General features: G+C 41.3%; 1 protein-coding gene across 1 annotated transcript in view; it reads left to right on the top strand.

Moving 5' to 3' along the window:
- exd3 (exonuclease 3'-5' domain containing 3) overlaps positions 1–22,886 on the top strand; it is a 37,663-nt gene that overhangs the window by 5,642 nt on the left and 9,135 nt on the right. The window contains exons 7-19 of the mRNA XM_051412664.1: positions 56–195; positions 295–401; positions 484–557; positions 2,285–2,323; positions 2,458–2,624; positions 3,127–3,280; positions 3,461–3,659; positions 3,755–3,864; positions 4,536–4,719; positions 4,897–5,051; positions 5,722–5,940; positions 6,090–6,143; positions 6,264–6,395. Coding sequence (XP_051268624.1) covers positions 56–195; positions 295–401; positions 484–557; positions 2,285–2,323; positions 2,458–2,624; positions 3,127–3,280; positions 3,461–3,659; positions 3,755–3,864; positions 4,536–4,719; positions 4,897–5,051; positions 5,722–5,940; positions 6,090–6,143; positions 6,264–6,395 — 1,734 coding nt within the window. The remainder of the gene's footprint in view (positions 1–55; positions 196–294; positions 402–483; positions 558–2,284; positions 2,324–2,457; positions 2,625–3,126; positions 3,281–3,460; positions 3,660–3,754; positions 3,865–4,535; positions 4,720–4,896; positions 5,052–5,721; positions 5,941–6,089; positions 6,144–6,263; positions 6,396–22,886) is intronic.

The following is a 22,886-nucleotide window of genomic DNA, read 5'->3' as shown; positions in this document are numbered from 1 at the left end:
AGGTCTCTCTTAAATCTCTAACCAACTTCCAAAATTGTCCTATTTTCTTCTGCAGATGTGTGTACCACTAATCATGCAGAATAAGTTGCCAATGGCAGAGGCTTTTGTCACAGGCCACAATCATCTCGAACAACAACTGGTCGCACTGCTAGACTCGTGGTGCCACCCCAACTTCAGTGTGGAAGAAATAAGCAAGTATGAAGCATATGTGAACATACTGGGTCATATGTGTGCAGGCATCGTTATGTTGCGGTGAGAACTGATGGTTGCGTCTGCATGTGTGTGTTTCCGCAGGCGGTTCCCTCGCCTCTCTCTGTCTAAACAGTGCATGGGCCAGATCCAGCCCAAAATGCTCACCAAGCAAGTCTTCCGGCTCATGGAGAAATTCAACATTGACCAAGGTGTGTAACCGGGCACATGTGCAGTTATTCATGTATGGGCGTGCACTTATGGCAGAAATGTGACCTCATCTTTTTCACACAGGACTGTGTCCCAATGCTCTGCACAAGAGGAGATTGGACTCTTTGCGTTTTCTCATGTACAAGAGGTTTGTGGAGGTAAGTGACGTAGCAGACGTTCTATTTTACTTAAACACCATAAGCAGGCTACTAGTCAGTGACTTGTATTTGTTTTATCTAGCACAAATTAATAACAATAATGGTAATACCTTTGAAAGACACACATCCTTTCTTGTTTGGTGTCCGAAATAAACTCTTTTCACACTTCCTCTATCACACGAGTTTATTGTTGGTGGCTGAATTCTTTGTAATTTTGCGTAATATGTTTGTGCTTCAGACAACTTTCTTAATTGATTCCTGTTCAGAGCCAAAACAATTTGACGACTGATTGTTAAGTCATTTTTAATGTAAGAAATACCAAACATTTGATGGTTCCTCGTTCTTAGCTGTGAGAATTTGTCTTTTGTTCCTATTCGATTAAAGTAAAATAGAATAAATTGAATCTTTCTAGGTTTTAGACTGTTGGTTGGACAAAATAAGACATTGGATGATGTCACCTTGGACTGAGTGATAAGCAATTTTCATTGTTTTCTGATTATAGACCAAATGATGAATCAATCAATTGTGAAAATACTTGGAAGATTAATCCATAATGAAAATAATTGTTGCAGCCCTATTTCTGTTTACCTATGTAAAGCCTCATGCTTTAAACTTGTTAGAATTTGTTTCTGAGTTCCTTAGTTTCAAAGACCAGATTGAGAGTGTAGTTCAGTTCTGCTTCCTTCGGTTAAAAAAACAACAACAAATTAATATGTTTTTTCATACTACACCTATATGGCTTTGTAATGTATGAGCTAGCCTTTGTAGGTGAAAGTTGAGTGAGGACTTGGCCACTTGTGAATGAGCATGATATGCATATGAGAAGAAAGAAAAGACTTTCTCAGAAAAATGTTTAAAGGAGTAGTTCGGATTTTTTCTTTTTTTTTTCTTTTTTTTTCAGACAAACCTAGCTGGCTTACATACACTGCTATAAAAAATGTATAGCCCATGGGTTTTTGCTCACGTTGTTTAACCACAAAAATATTTCTTAAGATTAAATTATCTGTGCTTCTGTTCAGTGATATACGCAGTGTTTTAACACTAAAGCAATGCTGGAGTTATTTATTTTATTAGGTTAAATCGGTTTTATCAAGTAAAAAAATAAGGGAAGCACAAGTTGTCATCCATACATTCATTGTGTCTTCGGGGCTTAATAGTACCTTCAAAATGTTTATTCAAAATGTCATGCTTTTGTGCAGATCTCATATTCCCGTTTTAGTTACACATATGTCAACTTTAATCACTGTCAAAATTGTATTAATTCCGCCTTTTTAGCCAATAAAAGCCGGTAACAGATCTCAGAGGAATTTTAGGGTGAAGGATAGATTTAGTTTCTGAAAACATGAGCAGTTGGAGGCATTTAAGGTTCTCTAAAAAAGGACTTTTTGGCTCAGGTCTGTGAGTTTCAGAGAAAAAACTAAAGGGTATGATTAAGTATTAACTCAACTGACTTTATTGGTAAATGCATATTGCCGGAACTTTCACAAAAGCAATCTTACTGTTACTGTCAAACACTGATGAAACATTGATGGCAGTGGATGAACATGTGGAGCAAGGACTATTGGGAATGGACACTAATAATTTTACAAATTTACCCATGTTAACAGAACTGCTGGGAACAGTGAAAATAATAGGCACAGGAACAGGCAATATTGCAGTCAGATTACCCAGTTACAGAATCAATGAATAATACTCTTGTCTGTATTTCACCCTCTATTTTCTTTTAGAAAAGCATGACAGAGGAGAACTGGAGTGACCATGTACAGGTAAGTGTTGCTTGTAGGTGTGCGTGCATTTGACAGTGTGTAGAGATACACTGTACGTTATATAGTGTATATTAGTACTAATAGGATAAGGCAGCATGTGTGATTTTTTTTTTTTGTACATTATGTATGCGTAGTACGTATTGGCAGATGACCTTGAGCTGCAGATCCAGTTGGTGGAGATGTTGGTCAAGTACTGTGGTCTTCAGAAAGCGTCTCAGTGGTCATTGAGATACAGCATCCCCAGAAATCGACTTCCCTATGGTGTATGGGAAACGCAGCAGAGTCTACCGCCTGATCTACAGTGAGTGACGGAATGTGCATAAAAACACATACGATTACGCAATTTCTGGTATGCTGAGGAGAGAAATAGCTACAGCCTCAGACTTGTTGTCCCTGAAGTGCGACCTGGAGCCTCAGTTCTGTTCACCACATCCCCTTCTCATGTATCGCATGTCACTCTGTTGTCACTTTATTAGCCACAGCTGCTTAATGCTGTCTTATTGACACTCCTTTTTGAACTGAATTGTCTGTTATTCAGTCAGCTATTATGATTGGCTTGTGTGGGCTAAATATTAATGTGGGTTGAAGCTGTTACAGAGTGTGAAATAAAATGACTTTGAATTCATTTTTTTTGTTAGAAATTAAAGATGCTAGAGATATGATGATTGTTGATCAGTTTCTATCCCTCTGATGTTCTCTATCATCTCACAATCTGTATTAGCTGACTTTGTGTTTTTCCTTTTTTTTCTCTCCCCTCGCTATTGTCTCCTTTTAATGTGCACACATTTCTCACCTCTGCTCAGACAGATACATTTGAGTGACTCAGCACAAACTGAGGAGTGGATGCCGTCTCAGTCTCACTGTCAGAAATACTACCAGGTGCCACTCACCAAAGACAAGGTTCATTTTGTGGACACGCCGGAAGCTCTCCAGAGATGTCGAAACATTGTTCTAAAGGTACAGAGATGTAGATGCTTGATTTAAAAAAAAAGGTTTTATCACTCTAAATCAACCATTAATGAGAATCTCTCTCTCTATATATAATAAGTAGTTGAATGGGGTTACTATATAAAGCATTTATGGTGAATAATTTTTTGTTTTGCTGTGTTATCCACCCCTCTCTTTACCCTTTCCTAGGAAGGTGGTATAGTAGGAGTTGACATGGAGTGGCAGCCCACATTTGGCTGTATCTCAACCCAGCAAGTTGCCCTGATACAGCTTGCAGTTTTTGACCAGGTTTTCTTGTTAGACCTCTGTGCCAACGGATTCTGTCAACACCCAGACACTATTAGTTTCATCAGAAGCTTCTTCTCTGGGAGAAATGTTCTTAAACTGGGTAAGCAACAGACTTGAAAAAGATGAAATCAAATTCATCTGAGGCATTTCTGTTTGTACTTCCATTTCCAACATTTCTCCTGTCTTTACATTCAGGCTATGGTATGTCAGGCGATCTCAAGTGTCTCTTGGCCACCTGGCAACAGTTTTTAGAGGAGCCATTGAAGATGGAGGGGGTGCTTGATCTTCTTAATATACACCAGAAGGTAACATTATTCTGTCATTCCCATAACTTCGTATGAATCCCTTCTGAGTTAAATCCTACAGTTATAGTGCACTAGGAAATGCACAATTAGAGCGCCATGCTTCCTTAATTAGTAGGGGTATTTATATATAGGCTATATATATTATATTATATTATATTATACCCTATTCAACCAGGGTTACAGGACCAGAGGATTGCAACATGTAGGCTATCACTGTAGTCAGTGCTGCTCTTGTCTGTGTTTGGTTTCACTGTCATAACTCAGGTACATACTGCAGCTGTGGCCCAGTAGTTTCTCTGAAATATACTGTATGTAACTGAACTCATAGTCTCTGAGGTGGATAGGAATGTGGGAATGGCAACATGGGTCTGTAACTGATGAGGTCGCTTCACCATCTGGTGGAGTAGGCTGCATGTTGCAGGATGTAAGGAACCCAAGACATATTTTTGAAGATCACAAGGAATGTCTGGTTGAAAGAGGTTATGGCAGGACATTAGATGGGAGGGACTGTTTAAAAGTTTAAAAATGTCTTGCCTAGAGTCTTGCATTGTCACAAATTCTAGACATTTTAAAGTTAATAAAGTTTTCGTAATTACAATCAAGTAATTGGGGTTTTAGTGGAGAAATATTAAATACTCGACCATACCATTTGTCCATCATGCCTTTTACAGATCCAGCGTGGTAAGGTCAAGAGGATTCAAAATGGACCTAAGGAGGTGCTGGTAGGAGAGGATTCTGCAGAGAAAGGCCTCAGTCTGCTGGTACAACAAGTCCTGGGAAGGCCCCTGGACAAGACAGAGCAGATGTCCAACTGGGAGAAACGGCCACTGCGCATCAGCCAAATTAGATATGCAGGTAAGGTATTGTGCATGCACAGACAGACAATGACAGGGAGACAGATGGCCGCTGTTCTCCTCGCTATAGAATATCAAAGATTATTTTGTTATCCCCTGCTGAACTGCAAACCAATATATTCACACCCTCTTCCTGAATCTCTCTCTCCTCTCTCTTGTTTCTTAATCCTCCTTCTAGTGGCAGATGCCTATTGTTTGCTGGATGTGTACTCCGTCCTCTCCAGCAACCCAGCATACTTTGGGCTACCTGCTGACCTGTGCAGCATCTCTTCATGCCAATCAGGGAAGAGTGGAGAAAAGAAGCAGAAGGAGAAACGGGCCCATGGCAAAGAGGTCAGGAGTCAGGTCACAAATTTTCTAGGTGGTCAACTCACGGAATATAAAGAAAAATGTACTCTTCCTTTCTGGTTTTATTTGACAGATGTCAGACAGACACATGTTTTTTTAGATACAGATGAATCGTGGGGAAATTTTGTCTCTCAGACCTCCTTCATAAACTGTTATTTCACTTCCTTAAAAACATTTCTATACACTTTCCCAGGGCTTTGTTATGAATAAACAAGGACCTTGAGGAGAAGATTTTTCCTTTCATTGGTTCAATTTTAATCCTTTTCTGCTCATGACTTTAGAACATTCAGTCAGCAGAATGGCAGGATGAAATCTGATGTGTGTTTAACTTCACAGACTGCCATCATGAATTAGGACCGACCCATTTTCTATTTTTAATAACTATTGTGCTAATACATTTAACAGTTCTTAGTTCTGTCATAGCCAGTGAGCTTTCAAGAGAACCTCCAACTGAAGAACCTGGGTTTGAGCATCCAACCTGCAGGGAGGGACAATGCGTGTTTGACCAAGGCACTTCAGCAGTTCCTATCAGCTCCAGGGGTGCAGTTGTATAGCTCACACTGTGCTTTGACCTCCCTGCACTATGGTGCAAGTGAAAAGAAAATCCCCCTGTGGGGATCAGTTAAGTATCACATTATTGTCTCTGTCCATTTAGGAATGTCAGGGGGCTCAAAGGGTCAGTCCCCCTTGCTCTGACACAGAGAAAGGCCTCCTGTGTGGCGAGAAGCCTTCAGAAGACACCCCCCCTCTGCCCCCCCAGCAGTTACGGGTAGTGTGTGACAACATGCTGCAGGGACTCGGGAGGTACCTGCGCTGTTTAGGAGTCGATGTGGTCATGTTGGAGAACACTGATGATCACAGAGTGGCAGGAAAGGTTAGTTAGGGACATACACGTGGCTTTTTATACAGACAGTAAACACAAGAGGAACCTATAGCCAAAATACTACATGTTATTGATAACCAATAATAGCGTTACTGCATTCCTGTGTGCTTTTGTCCTGATGTGTTTTTGTTCTGTGTCAGTTAGCACAAGCTGAAGGCCGTGTCATACTCACCTGTGGGCAACCGTTCCAAACTGTAAGTACTAACTAATGTAAACTCATGAACATATCATAAAATATAAAGTCACAATGCATTTTTGTGTGTGTGTGTGTGTGTGTGTGTGACATGTTGTCTTTCCCATCTCGTCCCATATAGTTACGGTCCCAGGTAGGTGAGGGTCGCTGTCTGTCCCTCGACTGTTCGGAAAAGGCCAGAGACCAGGCTGTTCGAGTCCTCAGACACTTCAATGTCCAGCCCACTCCCAGTGATATATTCAGCCGCTGCCAGGTAAGAACATTCATGCTGGTTTAAACTGTGTATAAACTGAGTTATTTGGCGTTCTACTTTATAATACAATTATAAATATGTAAAATAATGTCAGTGATTATTAATACATACAAATAGTCAGTACAGCGAGCACAGAGAGTCATACACTGTATAAGTTGAAGTAGAATAGAATAGGAAGGAAGAGGATGATAGACAGCTGGAGTGAAAGAGGCAAATGCTGATTGAAGGAAAATTACATACAATTAAAAATAACCATATTTCCAACTTTTTACGTGCCATGGACTACATTTCTAAATTAGCTGATGCTTTTATACACAACAACTTCCAATGAGAAAGAGGGAAAAAAAGAGAGTTCCTCTATTAGTCAGAAGTACAAGCAATGTGAATACCCAGGCAATATTTCTGTGGTTATAAAACACTGCAGAACTGGTTAGGTTCCTGAATTAATGAGAACAAAGCCTGTGGTGGCTGTGGTGTTTTATGTAATTCTGAGAAAAAGGGGAAGAAATAAATATATGATAAGAGGGAATGGAGAAGAAAGGCTTTAAAAGTAAAACTTTATTTTACTATTGTGAGAAAATGTAAGTTGTCAGTGTGGGGTCAAAGGTGGGGGCCTTGACATGCAACACTTCTGGCTATAAAAACAGGCCCTTTGGACATGGAATGTCACTTCTCTGTTGGGGAAGGAGTTGAAGCTAGTGCAAGAGGTGAAGGTACACAAACTTGATATAGTTTGGCTCACCTCTACATGCAGCATTCACTCTGGAACTAAGCTATTGGTTCTCCTTTTCCAGTGTTGCCCAAGGGTAGAGAATGGTGGAGTTTTTACCTCAGAGCAAGGTTGTTCATGAGTGAGATTAAGATGGAGTGAGAGTTTGTCAAGATGATTGGTATGGCATTGGCAGTAATCTGGGTGTTGTACTTGAGTGAGGTTTCAGACACAAGCAGCCACAATTGGCTCACTTTTACTGAAAAGATGAGGAACTCTGACATTCGAAAGGAGCTTGAAGTTGAAATGCCACACCTTCACGATGAGGGTGGCTAGTTATGACTGTTAAAAGGTATTATTAGCATCTTCCCTGGTTGTCTCCCTGTGGAAATGTTCTTAACATGTAAAATGGTAAAAAGACTGTACTTGTATAGCGCCTTTCTAGTCTTCCCGACCACTCAAAGTGCCACATTCATACAGTGATGCACAGGATCTGGAACACTTTGGGGTTCAGTGTCTTGCTCAAGGTCACATCAACCTGCAGTAGGAGGAGCCGGGGGTCAAACCGCCAACCTTCTGAATAGTGGACAACCAGTGAGGCTGATAAAGGAGACACTGAAAGGGATTACATATCCCCTATAGCCTTGGAATACCTTGGGGACCCCAGGAGGAGCTGGAGGATGTGGCCGAGGAGAAGGATGTCTGAGATGCAACTACTGCCTTGTACAGGTGCTGGAAAATGGAGGGATGGATGGACTGAAGGGGAAATCATTCCGCAGGAAGAATTCAACATTAGGCGGAATGAGTTGGAAGGCAATTTAACCACTAGGAACCAGGAGAAGGAGCTGAACCTGGATGAGAAATGAAACTAAATATGTTTCAGTTCTTATGTTCTTAAAAAACGTTTCAGTATCATATTCTTCTTTACCTCAGTTTCAGAAATATTACTTACTTGCAATGTTTGAAACATGTTTGTGGACCCTGGAAAAGATGTCTGTTAGTTTAACCGATCATTGTCGGATTTACGGTACCTGACCTGTAGATATCTCCATGGGTGGCTGTTTAGGGAAACCTGTCTGTGTGCTACAATGTTTGTCTTTGTGTGAGAGGGGTATCTTTGCTGAGCAAGTTTCTAAACTTGGGTGTTCTGGCCTGTTCCTGGTAGGGGGCCCTAAATGTGTCGAGATACACTACTGGGTGCATTTGTCCCAGGCCCCAAGATGTTAGAAAAACCTGGACCACCTTGATGTTACCTCCTGTCTTGATGATATGATGAAGACACAAACACACACACCAAAACAAATCTGCCTGAACGACCAGTGGCCAAATGGTACCTACCTTTCCGATTTATCTCTCACCTTTGTTCCAGCATGTGGGTAATTTTTACAACCTCAGCCAGGGAATAACTGTCTCTCCCTTAACCTAATTTAAACCTGTTTTTAAAAGAATGAATGGGAATTACAGCACATTACACATTTAGAAGATTATTATCTGAAAGTGTAATTTCTTAAGTTAAGGACTAACAATAAATGGGAGTATTCCAGCACCTTAAGGATGCAGGTTATAAAATACAATAAGTGGTTGATATTAAAATGTAGTTGATTACTGTTTAAATACTTAAATATTTTACTGAAATTAATTAATTCCGAATTAAGGTGAGCATGATTTTGTGTGTGTGAGTGAGTTAGAGAGAGTTTCACCCTGGGGGTTTCTCCGTGGCCCACCCAGGCGAAGTTAACCCCTTTGTTATCTGATTGTAAAGCTCTCTGATTATCAGTGGATGGGTTAGTTTCTCTCCCTTTGTCTCTCTGTGTTTCTCCCTCATACACATACACCACTGATGGATGTCATGAGGAAAGAGAAGTTAAAAAAAAATAAATACATGTGTCGAATGTGCAGGGAAAGGGTTAATGTTTGTCTCTGTGTATCAATAGGCCCAACACAGATTTTAGAGGCATAGGAATGTGTGTCCACCATGGAGACCCCAAGAGGGAAAGGGAGATGTAGAAGGGCCTGTGTGTGTGTGTGTGTGTGTGTGTGTGTGTGTGTGTGTGTGTGTGTGTGTGTGTGTGTGTGTGTGTGTGTGTGTGTGTGTGGGTGTGGGTGTGTGTGTGTGTGTGTGTGTGTGTGTGTGTGTGGGTGGGTGGTGGGTGTGTGGGTGTGGGTGTGTGTGTGGGTGTGTGTGCGCTTGTCTACATACCCATTAGTAACGAACGCAGCAATGTACAATGAGGAAGTGGTAAAAAGGGAAAAAACATGTTTTTTATTTTTTTTTATTATTCAAAATCTCTATTTGTGGGGTTTAATGGATTTATCTACAAAAGGTTTATCATCAGTGTGGCTCTGAGAGAAAACCGACAACATAAAATTGAGTGTTGTGTTCTTTTATACAAATAATAGGAAAGAAATGTTTATTTTTGTATTCACACGTAAAGATGTCAAACCAGGTTAATTTTGAAGTAATTTCTGTATGTCGGAAGATATTTAATAATTGTTTAGAAAGCCTTTAAAATATTGAGTAAATATATTTTTATTTTCATCCATAGTCTGTAGGCCAACCACATATCCAAATGCACCTATTTCTGGTTTGTAGTCGTGTTTCAACGTTTAAAAATGTTCAGTTGTTTATGTGATAGAACATGAATCTGTTTGGTTTCTCCTAAACAGGTCTCCTAACACGGTAAAACCATTCTTGTTTAAATAAAACAGTGTGACATTACTTATTAAGGATCATTTTTTCAGATTTGTCCCCTCTGGAACAAATTAAAACTATGGGATGTGAGCATACAATGGATATGTTTAAATATTAATCTTATTGGAACATGTATAACACATTTATTTTGAAATAATTAAAAGAAATAATTGTTTTTTTCACAATATATCAATTTGTAAAACAAAATGTATCTTTAGCTGCAAAATGCCACAAAAATATATTAAGAATGTTGATAAATTTTACGGTGTCAAGAGGTTGACACGTAGTCCTTAAATTTCATCTGTGTGGATTCCTGCAAGGGGTTGGGTAAGAGGGTGGAGTTGGCGATGGGTCCCTTAGAGTTTCCTTATTCAGCTATATCCTATCCCTACCACTAATGCCTGCTGCGTCTATACTTTCCATATACACACACACACACACACACACACACGCACACGCTCACACACAAGCTCACACACACTTCCGTTGAGTTGTGCAGTTTCATCAGATGTCCCATACTGGCCTTTTATAGACATGTTGAGATAACAGAGATATCTTGAGAGATAGACATGAAACCAACCACACACATACACTCACACATAGACAGTGATACACATACATGCCTAAAATCCCTAAGTGACAAACACATATTGACACCATCATACAAACACACAGTCACCTCAGCACCTTTACATGCAGCCGTTAAGAGCACTCAGACTTGGTCACAGATGCACTCAGACGCAGTCATGGACACTGTTGCAGTAGAAACGCTGGTTCCCACGCACCAGACTACTGGGGAAGTGAAAACAAGAGCAACAGGAACCGCCACACCATGAGAGGGAGGGGTGGGGGGGGGGGGTTAGAGAGAGGAAAAGGAGAGGGAGGGAGAGAAGTGAGAAAAGAGGTGATGGCAGAGCGGTAAAAAGACAGAGAGAGAGAGAGAGAGAGAGAGAAAGGCGAGAGAGGCAATGGCAGTGAAAGCAAATGAGAAGGCGCATGTTGGTCCAAGATAGGGAGAAAGACAAATATAACGTGGAGCAGTTGAGACTGCATTTCAGAGATTGTGTTCGAAATAATCAGTTGGCGCGCAAGTGACATGAGTGTTTGTTGAGCGAGGAATAGCGAGAGGAAGAGAGAGTGTCTGAGAAAGGTGGCACTGAAGGAAGAGGAGGGGTGGAGGAGGGCGAGGCGATAGAAAGACTTGTCTGTCCTTTGATCTACAAAGAGAGCCGCGGGCTTAGAAACAGGAGGAATGTGAGAGGTTGAGACACGTTTAAAGTTACCCTCACAGGCTCTTAGTATATGTTTGTGCATATGTGAGTGAATGAAGGCTAGTCAGTATCAGGGTGTACACGTGTTAAAATCCAGAAGAAAACAGAAGAAACTTTTATAGACTTGTTTGTTCTCACACCTTAATTTATATTTGTTATGTTTTAAATGCACACAGGGTTGGAGATAGATAGCCACAAATATGCACAGTTTCAGTGTTGCACGCAAGCTCTGCAACCGGAACGCACATTCTCACCTTTTTACAAACTTGTTCAAATTGCGTGTGTTTGTTTGATCCCTGTGGTTTCTTCTGTATTTGTGGTGCCATCTTCTGTGCATGTACCGTTCTTCGTGGTGACAAAACAGGAGGTGAAATTTGTGCGTCCCACCGTTTTTTTCCCACTCTCCCTCCCCTCTCCGGAGACGAGAGGGGAGCGACAGTGAGAGAGGGGCGGAGGAGGAGACAGTGAAGTGGGGGGGGGGGGGGGGCATTCCATAGGCACGCCAAGACATTCCGAGGGAAACCATCCCAAATATTTCCCACTGTGTGTGGCGAGGGCTCACACAGACGGTTTGAGAAAGTGCTATAATTGAATATACACACACACTGGGAGAAAGTGTTCACACATGCATCACACAGGGCACTCATACACTCATGTAGACAGTTGTTGGGTGCAGTTATGGGTAAATGATGCACAACCTGTGTGTCCGTCTCCCCTGTTTGTTCTTCGTCTTGAGGGGCGACGCGATGTTGCCGTGTCTGTCTTTCTGCCTGTCCGTAAGGGAGCCAAATCGGGACTGGCCATTGTGATGGTTGTATCATACCAAGGTGTGAGGTTATGAATGAATGAATGAGCAAGTAAGACATGAGCACAGATATTAAGCTTTTGTTTTGCTACTCTGCGTTTTCTGTGGAGATGACTTACTGGAATGAGATGTTGACTCATTGAGTTATTGTTCCTCAGACATATAAAGGCACTCCTGTATACGCTTCACTGGAACACACTGGATTTCATAGAGAAGTCAATTAAAGGGGAAAGAGTGTCTCACAAGAATTGAGAAGTCCTTTGCAAGAGTAAATATTATATGCAGATGTACTGGATAAATAATAGGAAAGCAAATAATTAAACCTGGATGAAATCCCTCTCATGATATGGATAGGGTTAACTTCCCATAAGGACAAATTGTGCCATTGCAAATATATTTAAAGTCATATATAATAATAATAATTATATAATAATCAAACTGATGTTCAAAGCAGTCAACTGTGTAACAGTGTCATATACATGAGACCAACCTCTTCATGTGCAACTGAATAACATCATAAGATCATATCATCCCAATATGATTCCACTGAAAGTAGTGGTTAAATGCAGATAGCAGGTACACACACGTACACATTCACACACGTACACATTCACACACATGGATAGATAAGGAAGAAGATGAGCCATCACTCACTACGCATCTGGTCTTTTAAGAAATCATGCCTGCTCTTTTTTCCCACAGTCTAGTTGGCCCCAGGATAGCATAGCAGCGCAATGACACCTGTCTGTGCGGGTGAATGCATGATATGTATCTGCGTGTGTGTGTGTGCATGCTGCTGTGTGAATTTGTTGTTCAGACACCACTGCGGTTTCTCATAGTACTTAGAAAGGCAGATGAATATGTGTATATGTTGTTTTTTTTTTTTTCATGACCTTTAATTATAGATCTAGGAATTATTCAAAAGGGGCTGCCTCTAGCTTTCCCTATGATAGCTTATTTTGTATGCGAGCACAGCCAATCACACAATGTAGGTGTGCCATATTATGTTGGTGTAAAACAAAGATTCAGTTAAATAGCCTAGATACATAGGTAGCTTCAGGGAGTGTATATGTATATATATATATATATATATATATATATATGCAATACTTTGTTTTGTGATATTGTATCCATTATCAAAAGCACTATACATTGTTGTGTTCAAATCCCCAACGGCTAGATAGCAATGTTGTAGACGTAAACTGGGGGCTAAGATTTTACAGGGACTTTGATCAAATGCAGATCCCCCTGTTCTGTTTGCATAAAAAAACTTTTATGCATGTGGTGGTGTGTTCTTTGACTGTTTTTCTAAAATTTGATTCAAAAAAATCTAAATATATCTCCTTAGTTAAAGTATTGCCATGTATTGAATTGTAACTCCTGTATCGTAACACGTATCATATCTATCTAGTATCATCCATGACTGCCTGTCATATACTTCTTTTACAGTTGTGTAGTTCTCTTCAACACAGGACAGCGCGAGCACCTGTGTTGTGCAATCTGTATATTGAAACAGTCTCTGAGGAACTAAGGTTTGTCTCGTAGACGGAGCGTGTATCCACCCATGTTTGTTAAAACGGTCTATATGTTCAAACAGCCTCTTTAGCTAGCTTGTTTGCCATCTACCAAAAAGACCAGGGAGAGGAATGCCCTTCATGGTGGACAGCAAACCTACAAAAACTGTTCTTTCTCAGCATTTCTCTCTCATTTCCCCCTTTCTCTCCTCACTTCTTTCCACGTTATACCGGCCTCTTCTTCTCTCTACTACCTCCACCTTCTACCACTAGACAAAACTAACATATAAATTCTCTTTCATACCCTCTGCTCTTTCTCTGCTCATCTCTGTGAAGTATGGTTAACATGAGCACATCTCCACCATGCCTGTTGTCACTAATGCATACTTGACCTTGTACTTGTACCTTGTACTTTTTTATTGGTAATGTGGCCAAATCAATTGCCCCTCGGGAAAAATAAAGGTCTTGAACTTTTTGAACTCTACCTTATTTTACCTCCTTTCGTTGTTGTTGTTTTTGCTGTGATATAGAGTGAACAACGACCCAGCCAGTAATGTAACTAATGTTAGCTCTAAGGATACACAATAATTGTCAGGACAGATAAATGATCGTCCGATAATAGGACATTTATATTATTATAAATTATCCCAATAATTCAATTACAGTAAATTATTGGCCGATATTAGTAATAATTATTATATTTATATAAACAGTTCTTCAGTTAGCGTATCAGCTGACATAAAAATGCATATCATGCATGCCTACTTAGCTCAGTGATGGGTTTTGCAATCTGTCGCTACAGTTGATTAGTTAACATGCAGAGAGGATGAGATTTTTTTCAATGCACACACAGAGCACACATTTCACAAAAATATGTGTATTGGATTAGAATTACATACTCCACCTTTAAACACACATTCATTATCAAAACACTGGTGACACAAATTTAAAAATCCTTTCCAAAATAAAATGTATTTGTACAAAACATTAATGTCAAACGTTTAAAAAAAAAATTACATTCCGTCTTCTGTCCCTTGGCAGGTACTCTGTATCCTATCAAAGCATTTGCATATCATAATTTGTGTGCATGCTTCAACAAATATGCTTTGTTGGACAACACGAGGACACAGCGGTATTCAAACATTGGTTCTGCACTAACAAATTACTGTTTTACTCTTCACATTTTCAGTCGTGCTTCACCTTCTCTAATCTCACACTGTCAAATTTCCCCTTTTTGCTCCCCAGCATTTATTTCTCTCTCTCCCTCCCTCTCTGTATCTGTTTCTACTTCTAGCCCTCTGCTTGGCACTCTCTCTCTCCATCTCCCCTGCTCTTTCCCTCACACACTGTTCTCACCCTGCCTCCCTGCTCCACTCCACTCCCAGTCTCACTCTCCTCCGTTTCAGATTAGCCAAGGCGAGGAATCCGGTGCAGCCGGCAGCTGGAATGTCCTGTTTGTCTTGCTCTGTGTGTGTGTGTGTGTGTGTGAGTGTGTGAGTGTGTGAGTGTGTGAGTGTGTGAGTGTGTGAGTGAGTGTGTGAGTGTGTGTGTGTGAAGTTGGTGAGGCTGGTGCTGCTTTTTGATGTGTTCCATTGTCTGAGGGCCAAGCTGCTTCCTGCCCCTGCTTTCCCCAAAAGCCTGAGAGAAACCGACAGGAGGAAAAAGAAGGGAGAGGAATTGCCAGAAAACATTATAGTTACAGGTTGAGATGGAGAGAGGGAAGCAAGAAGGTTGACTAAGAAGGAAAAAATAGCAAGCGGAGATGGGGGAAGGGGTGGCTAGGAAAAGAAAGATGAGGCAGGAAGTGATGGAGGGATGGAAAAGGGAGGAGAGAGTTAAGAGAGGGAGGAAGAGAGGTGAGAAGGAAGGAGGGAGAGCTTCAATAGGGCTTTTCCTCCAAACACCAATACAATGAAGAAGTGCGTAATTTCCCATGTCCCCCACACCCACACTCTCTCACACAGACACACACACACACAGACACACACACACAGTTTCTCATAGTTTATATCGCTTCATTTTCTACATTCAGTCAGTTATACTTCGGTACTTTCTCGTGTTTCTCTCATGCTTGCTCTCTGTTACTGTGGTCTGTGTGTGTGGTCTGACACTGCACACATTACAGGCAATACAGAAATATGAGAATGAGAAATTATGGATGAGAATGAGTCAAACAGAGTGATTCAAAGAAGTGATGCAGAGGAAGAAGATGTCTGTCAGAGGCAAGAAATGAAAAACAATTGCAGAGGAAGATGATGCCAACAGATAGAAAACGGCTCAAAATGCCATTTGTGTTTCATGTTGTGTATGTGGTACATTTCCCTGTGAAAATGTGGACGTGCATAAATCATTCAACATGTGTTTTGTGTGTGTGTGTGTGTGTGTGTGTGTCTGTGTGTGTGTGTGTGTGTGCGCGTGTCTGTGTGTGTGTACGAGTTGCTGGCCGGTGGAGGGGTTTTGACGGGGCAGAGCAGAGCATTCCTGCTGGGTGGTGATGTCATGAGAACTAGTTCTCCGCTCGCAGACAGACAGCCCTGTTTATGTTCCCCTCCAGAGGAGAAACCACACTGTGTGTCTGAGTGTGTGTATGTGTGCGCATGAATGTGTGTGTGTGCCTCTGTTTGACTGCGTTATTGGCTCATGGGGGAGGTGGGGAAGCCGAGAGGCACTCGAGAGGGTCTACTTTCCCCTGCCGCTCAGGGAGAGGGAACCACTTACTGATGCCTTCCTCTGAAACATGCACACAGAAAGAGGAAGTTTCTCATGTTTTTCAGAGCACAGTAGCTGCACAGCCAGACTGTGCTGCTGTGAGTGATTGCCCTCTGCTTCTAAATAGTCTCCTAAGGGAGGCAGAATTCTTTGCAGCATAATAACAAAGCTTGGGTCAGCTAATGACAACAGTACCACACAGAAAACAGATCTTAACCCATTAAAAATGCATTATTGTTCACTGTGTTGAATAATTTTTCAGTATACGACTCTAAAAACATAATTAGTGCATGCAGAAACCCTGACTGTATGAAACCAATGGCAAAACTAGGTCAAAGATTTGTTGGGTAGAAATTTTAAAATATTTTAATATATTTAATATTTGAACAGTTGGATTCAGTTTGGTTCCCCAACAAAAACGTATGTACCCATGCAACTGTCTCTAGATTTAAGAGGGCTTACCCACAAATTTTGCTTCCACTAATGATATGGAAATCAAATAGGTAACTTTAGAAAAATGTTGTGAGAAATAGCTCTAGCAGTCATGTTTTGAGAAACCCAGATACTGCTGGTATGACTGTCTTTTTGTCTCTGTGGTCATGGTATAATGATTTCCCTTGCGATAGTGAAATGTGATCTTTAGTCTTTGGAGCTTAGTGAATCATAGATCATTCTCTCACACTCAACGTGCAGTGCAACATAGCAAAACCATCTTAACTCGGTCTGCACACATCTAGGAAGATAAAGAACTCTTGTCAACCATGCGAATACCTCCCGGTGAGAAATAGGTGAGAGGTTTAGGGTTGTTATTATCACAACTCTGTGGCACACGTGCACACTTTAGTAGCTTGGGCAACTCCTCCACATGCAGTCAAGCACATGTGATATTGCAAATGAGGCAGAAACCTTTTATTATTATTATTTTTTTTTTTTGCATCTATTTGAAAGGTTTTTTTGTACTGTGATCTGATTGCTGTGACTTCCAGGAGAGAGAATAACATGATTGTAGGTTTAAGGATATGAGGGCTACATCCGTTTTCTACGGAGGCAGGCAACATAACAGGCTAACATGGAGCCAGTGTGCTTTTTACTGATTGATTCAAGACTGCTTATTACACTGTAGTTGTCCTTCTACCACATTTACTCCGAAGTTTGTAGGATTTTATTCCAGTTTAATTACATGTCCAAATTGCACCATAGCACCCAATTTTAGACTGAAGAAAATTATAAACTAAAGGTTTATGGTTAGGTATGTGAGGGCATATTTTTCACATGTTTAGGACACCAGTAGAAGCTCTGGTAGCTATTTGACAGTTCTAAAACACTATTTGAGAAGAAAAGGTACCTCGTCCTGGGCAGGTTTGTGCATACAATAACAAGGATTTCTAGGAAGCAAATCATGTTATCCTTCTCTGCTGTGTTTTTGCTAATGTTAGGTTATTAACTGCATAATTTTAGCTACCTTTCAGCTCATGATTGCTGTCTCTCTGTGTGATGAATGTGTGTGGTCTGTTGTCTGTGTGCTTACAGTCACACAAGAGTAGGGATATTGAAATTCTGTGGTTGGATGTGTCTTCCTGTCTCCTGTTTATAGAGTTCCGGGACTGTTAAGATTAAGAAGAAAAAAACAGAAATCAGTTGAAGTCAAGAAAAGGTGGATGCTCCATGATTCCCAGTGTTTGTAGTATGTAATACATAAGATATGTACTCTCTCATGTAAAAAGCTCTGGTTTACAGGAACCTGGTTTTTATTCCAGCCATCAATCAGGAACTGATTTACACTTTCAGTGTCATGAGAATGTGGTTAATGCAACTGATAGGATAGAAAACCAGCAAGACTGGGAACCACTGACCTATATATCTTTACAACAATAACCCCATCCATTGTGGGCTGAGTTGGGTTTTTTTTTTTTTTTCAACACCCCTCTGTATGTGCAAGCGTATGTGTGTGTGCGTGCGTGTGCAGTTTCCGAGAATGAGTTGTGTCAACAATTAAATTTAAACCTCATGGAGACAGAGATAATAGATGGTAACCCCCCACATAGTCTGTGGTTTGTGAACTCAACCACTGTACTTTGTGTGTTCGCCAGTTATGTTGATGCTCCTGTTATGTATTGCTGTTTTTCTTACTCATCTCTCGTATGTGAAACTGAACGCCATCGTTGTGACCGTGTGTTTTCACAGTTTATGTTCTGAGAGTAGGTCTGTACATTCTGTGAACATTCTTTAAATGTCTGAGCTGTGTTCGCGTTGAGTTGTGCCACTCGTACGTGCATGTGTAGGTCTTGGGAATGTGAGGCCAGCCCGGCCTTAAAACTTTAAACTTCTTCTTAACTTCTTGCCGTGGTTCTTCCTAAAGCCTGCAGTTTGCGTGATGTGATGCTATCAGGAGGTTAGAAGTCTGTTTGCTTTGGGAGCCGCAGGCTTGGCAGGCACACACACACACATTTTCTCTGTTTTGTTCTCTCTTTCTCCTCTGTTACTCACAAAGTCAGATTAAAGTGAAAGTCCTTGCAGGGTGGGAATGGTCACAGGCAGACACCCCCCTACTCCCAGGGAGCAAAGAGGTAGAAGGCTGGAGAGGTCAGGCTGCTTGGCCTGGGAAAGGCCTGATAGAGCAAAAGGGGGGCAGTGCGGATAGATAGAGAGGGTAGATGAATTGATAGAAATTAAAAGAGAAAATAGCAAAGAGATGATACAGAACAGAGATATACGACAAAGACACAAAGCAGCAGAGCGAAAGAAGGAGATATACATAAATTGGTGCTTTAAGTTTGGAGTAGAGAGAATGGGAGATAAAATAAGATTAGAAGCCAAGACTTTGGATTTCTCGAATTTCTAAGCTACTGAGAGACACGCAGGATATAAAAGGGATGGAAAATTCGGCCCATAGTAGGTAAAAAAAAAAAAAATGATGATGATGCGCAACTTGCGTCTTTTCCTCACATCCTCCTCCTCATCTCTCAGGCCAAGGAAAACCAGTGTTTCTCATAGGAACTGCATCCCAGCATTTTAACTAATGCCATGAAGTCTGAGATGTGTGTTTGCATGCACGTATTTTTGTGAGTACTCTCTGGAGACTAGCAGAATTGCCTGTGCACCAAAGACAAACATACCAAAATGCAAGTATGAACCTTTTTGATACACAGGTCACCAATAGTAGCAATTCCTGATATATACAGAAGTGTGTATTCAAGCTGTGAGGTCATCATCAAAGGGAATCCTATCTCTGATATCCCTTTTCCTGTGACCAGGGACCCAGTGAGGCTCTGGTTCATGTAAAATAAACAAAACATACCAAGCTACCATGTACTTTATCATGAAAAGAGATGAAGACTGGACCAATTACAAAGATAAATGTTAAAAGATCATGACGAACATCATCAAAAGAGCAAGCAAATACCTTATGTAATTTAGTAATTTGACATATTACAGTCAAGATTTATTATCATTTAAGAGCATTTTACTACTTAATGTCAGGTATTGTCATGGATTCATTCATTTTTCATTTGATTTTTAAGTGTACTAAAGCATCAGCCTGGTATTGGTTGAAAATATTCTTCGTAAGTGTTTGAATTATTTTTGAATGCCAATCATTCCAGTCATCTCATTCCTGAACTTATGTAAACTTGCAGACTGAATGCTTGTGTTCGCACATGTGCCTGTTAGAGGTGCGTGGTTGCGGGTGTGACTGGGTGTATGATAGTGTAATATTAGTATGCTATTTGGGTGTGGGTGTTCGTGGTTAAGGGTGTATCCATTTTGCGTGAGACATTGCTATCTAGTAACTGAAGGACCGTAGGGTGTGTGTGAGTGTGTGTGTGTGTGTGTATATGTTGTGTGTGTGTGTATATGTGTGTGTGTGTGTGTGTGTGTGTGTGTGTGTGTGTGTGTGTGTGTGTGTGTGTGTGTGTGTGTGTGTGTGTGTGTGTGTGTGTGTGAAGGAGAACTTTCTGTATGTTCCACCAAAGCCACATATCCATTAATGAATTAATGTAGCATCTCAAGCCACCCAATGTCCCCTTTGTTGCCTGTGGAAACCAGAGGTGACTGGAGTGCCTGAGTACCTGTCTGTCTGGATGATCCCATGGACCTCCTACAAACACACACACACACACACACACACACACACACACACACACACACACACACACACACACACACACACACACAGGCCTCCTTGGATGCAGGGAGTCCTTTCTTTCTTTCTTTCCCTCCATTTTCCTGCTGTCTATTTTGGTCAGCTGGTGGCCTGTTCCCACAGTGCTGCTGTTCCCATGGTTATCGCCGCGGAGATAGCGAATGGGGGGTTGGGGAGGTGGTGGTGGGCTTGACAGAGAACGGGAGAGACAGCGTTGCTCTGTTCGAAGAGATAGGGGACTCTGTGGCTGTAGAGGAGGTCGGGGGTGTATGTGTGTGAGTGTGTGTGGTGTATAGCTCCCATGAACATCACAGGTGGCCCATGAGGATTTGGTCCATATGTTTTTTCACTAGATGCATGATTTTTTTAATTGAATGTGCTAGTAGGTTCATATCTTCAATATCCTTAAAATTGTCAGTTAAAAACATCTGTTGCATTTAGTTGAATGTATCCATCATGTTAGATGACGCAGGTTGCTGGCAGATACTTTGTTTTCAATATAAGGTCAATATCAGCCATGGCTGCTGGCATATCTTTCTAACCTCATATGAGACCTCTTTCTGAGGGTAGATGTTACTTCCTGATATGAGGTGGGGTGCAAAAAAAGAGAGGTGGCAAAGGAAGTGGAGGAGAAGGGTAAGAGCCGGGAGCTGGTGAGGGTGGGGTGGGGTGGGGGTGAAGGCCAGCGAAAGGAGGGAGCACGGGAGGGGTGCGGGTGGGAGTGTGGGGCTCAGAAAGAGGGACGGATTCAGTTCCCACACTTCTAATTACTGTGTCACTGGAGACTGAAAGGGGACTGCCCCTGGCCCTAGGGAATTTGCTGGGGCCGGTCGCAGAGAGGGAGCAGCCGAGGAGGGAGGGAAGGGGACAGAGGAGAGGAGAAGAGGAGAGGGAGGGAAGGAAGGGTGGAATTAAAGAGGGTATATGACACAGGAACTCTCTCCATCGTCCTTTTATTTTGGTTTTACCTCTTTGCGTTCACACTAGAGGTGAACCCCTTCGCTACGAGTCCCCTCCCCTCCTCTGCCCTAATACCCCAACCTCTCACCTCCGACCCACTTCTCCTTAACCCTCCCTTACCCTCCTCCAACCTCAGTCCTCTCTTTCCCTTCAGCCTTTGTTTGCCATCGTGTACCGCTTCCTTTTTTTACCCCACCCCACCCCACCCCCCCTTTATTTTACCTCCCCCCATACCTCTCTGTGTTTCTAGTGCTGTGTTCCTCTCCTGTGTCTCCTGTTGACATGAACAAGGCTACCAGAGACACTTTGAGTCAGAACACACACACATGCTGATGTCTTATTCTGCATCATTATTGCCACTTAACCCTGAGCCCTTTCCCTCTTTTATTAGCTACATCTCACCCTCCCATAGCCTGTCCACTCTCAGTTGTGTGTGTCCTGATAATATATATGATGTCAGAGACATAGCTGTGTGTTTATGTCTGTCTGTGTCCACATGCTGACCAGTGGGTTGATAACAGTTTGAAGCAGTAATGATGTTACTATCTTGCTCAGCATCTCTCTGCATTGTCTCGTGGACCAGTTGGTCATTTGCGGCCCCTATAAAATGACATTTTAACAAAGCTTACTGTCTTCTTTAAGAGATAAACACCAGCTTTTAAGGTGTGCATGGATGTATGTTTTCTTCTTGAACCCATTTTATTTACTGGTCAGCTTGAGCAAAATGTAATGTTGGTGGTTTGTGGTGTGTAGTAATTGTAGTGTAGTAATTTGTAACTTCAACCGTTTCAATTGTTTGTTTTGGTCTGAGGACTCAATACTTAAGGAAAAAAAAGTCTGTTAATGCTGGATTTGTTACAAATAAGAGGGTCACGTAAGACCAACATTTTCTTTCATACTGACGGGGAACAGATTGGGATAAAAACTCCAGAAAGTACGATGACCATTCTGCTTCAGTTGATGTTGTTTTATATAACGTCAAGTTTACTACTTTACGAACTTCAAGTTCATTCTATGTGTCAAAACTAAATGATCTAAGATATAAGGTCTCTTAGAAGCTTGCAATGATCTCAACCACTTGTCATTGTCTTTATTGATTGGCGCTGTCTCGGTTGTCATCACATGAGCTTGGTTACTGAACTTTGGTCAGGGGATAGCTAGTCATAGATTGTAACTGGTGTTGGCCTTCGCATGCGAGTGGCCTCCTTGTTATTTCTTTTTCATTTCAAGTGTGAACCTTTTGTCACCCATTGGTTTGTTGCACTAAAATATGTTTCTGAAAACCTTTCAGGCAAGAAATAGTAACAAAACCCAGAATATTTGATCTGCCTAGTTTGACAGTTTGATCCGAGTTTCGTGCTGGACAGACTCACTGAGAATGATTTGCCAATGAAGCATACCCTGCTTTATTCTCTATTTTTATTTAAATAGGACTATAGTTTACTAAATGAACATCATGCTGTATGCTGGAGAAAGACTTCGAACTAGTGATTGAGACCATAAACTCATTAGGAAACTGTTTGCTGAGGTAATAAATCAAGTGAGAAGTAGGGTAATTTTTCCATACGACTACATACTATCAGACTTCTTTTTACAGCCTATGGAGTTGCCCCCTGCTGGCCATTAGAAAGAATATATATATATATATATATATATATATATATATATATATATATATATAATGGCGGCA

Source organism: Dicentrarchus labrax, unplaced genomic scaffold (assembly GCF_905237075.1).
Source record: "Dicentrarchus labrax unplaced genomic scaffold, dlabrax2021, whole genome shotgun sequence".
NCBI lineage: Eukaryota > Metazoa > Chordata > Actinopteri > Moronidae > Dicentrarchus > Dicentrarchus labrax.
The sequence above is the reverse complement of the archived record's forward strand: the minus strand, read 5'-3'. Positions and strand labels throughout refer to the sequence as shown.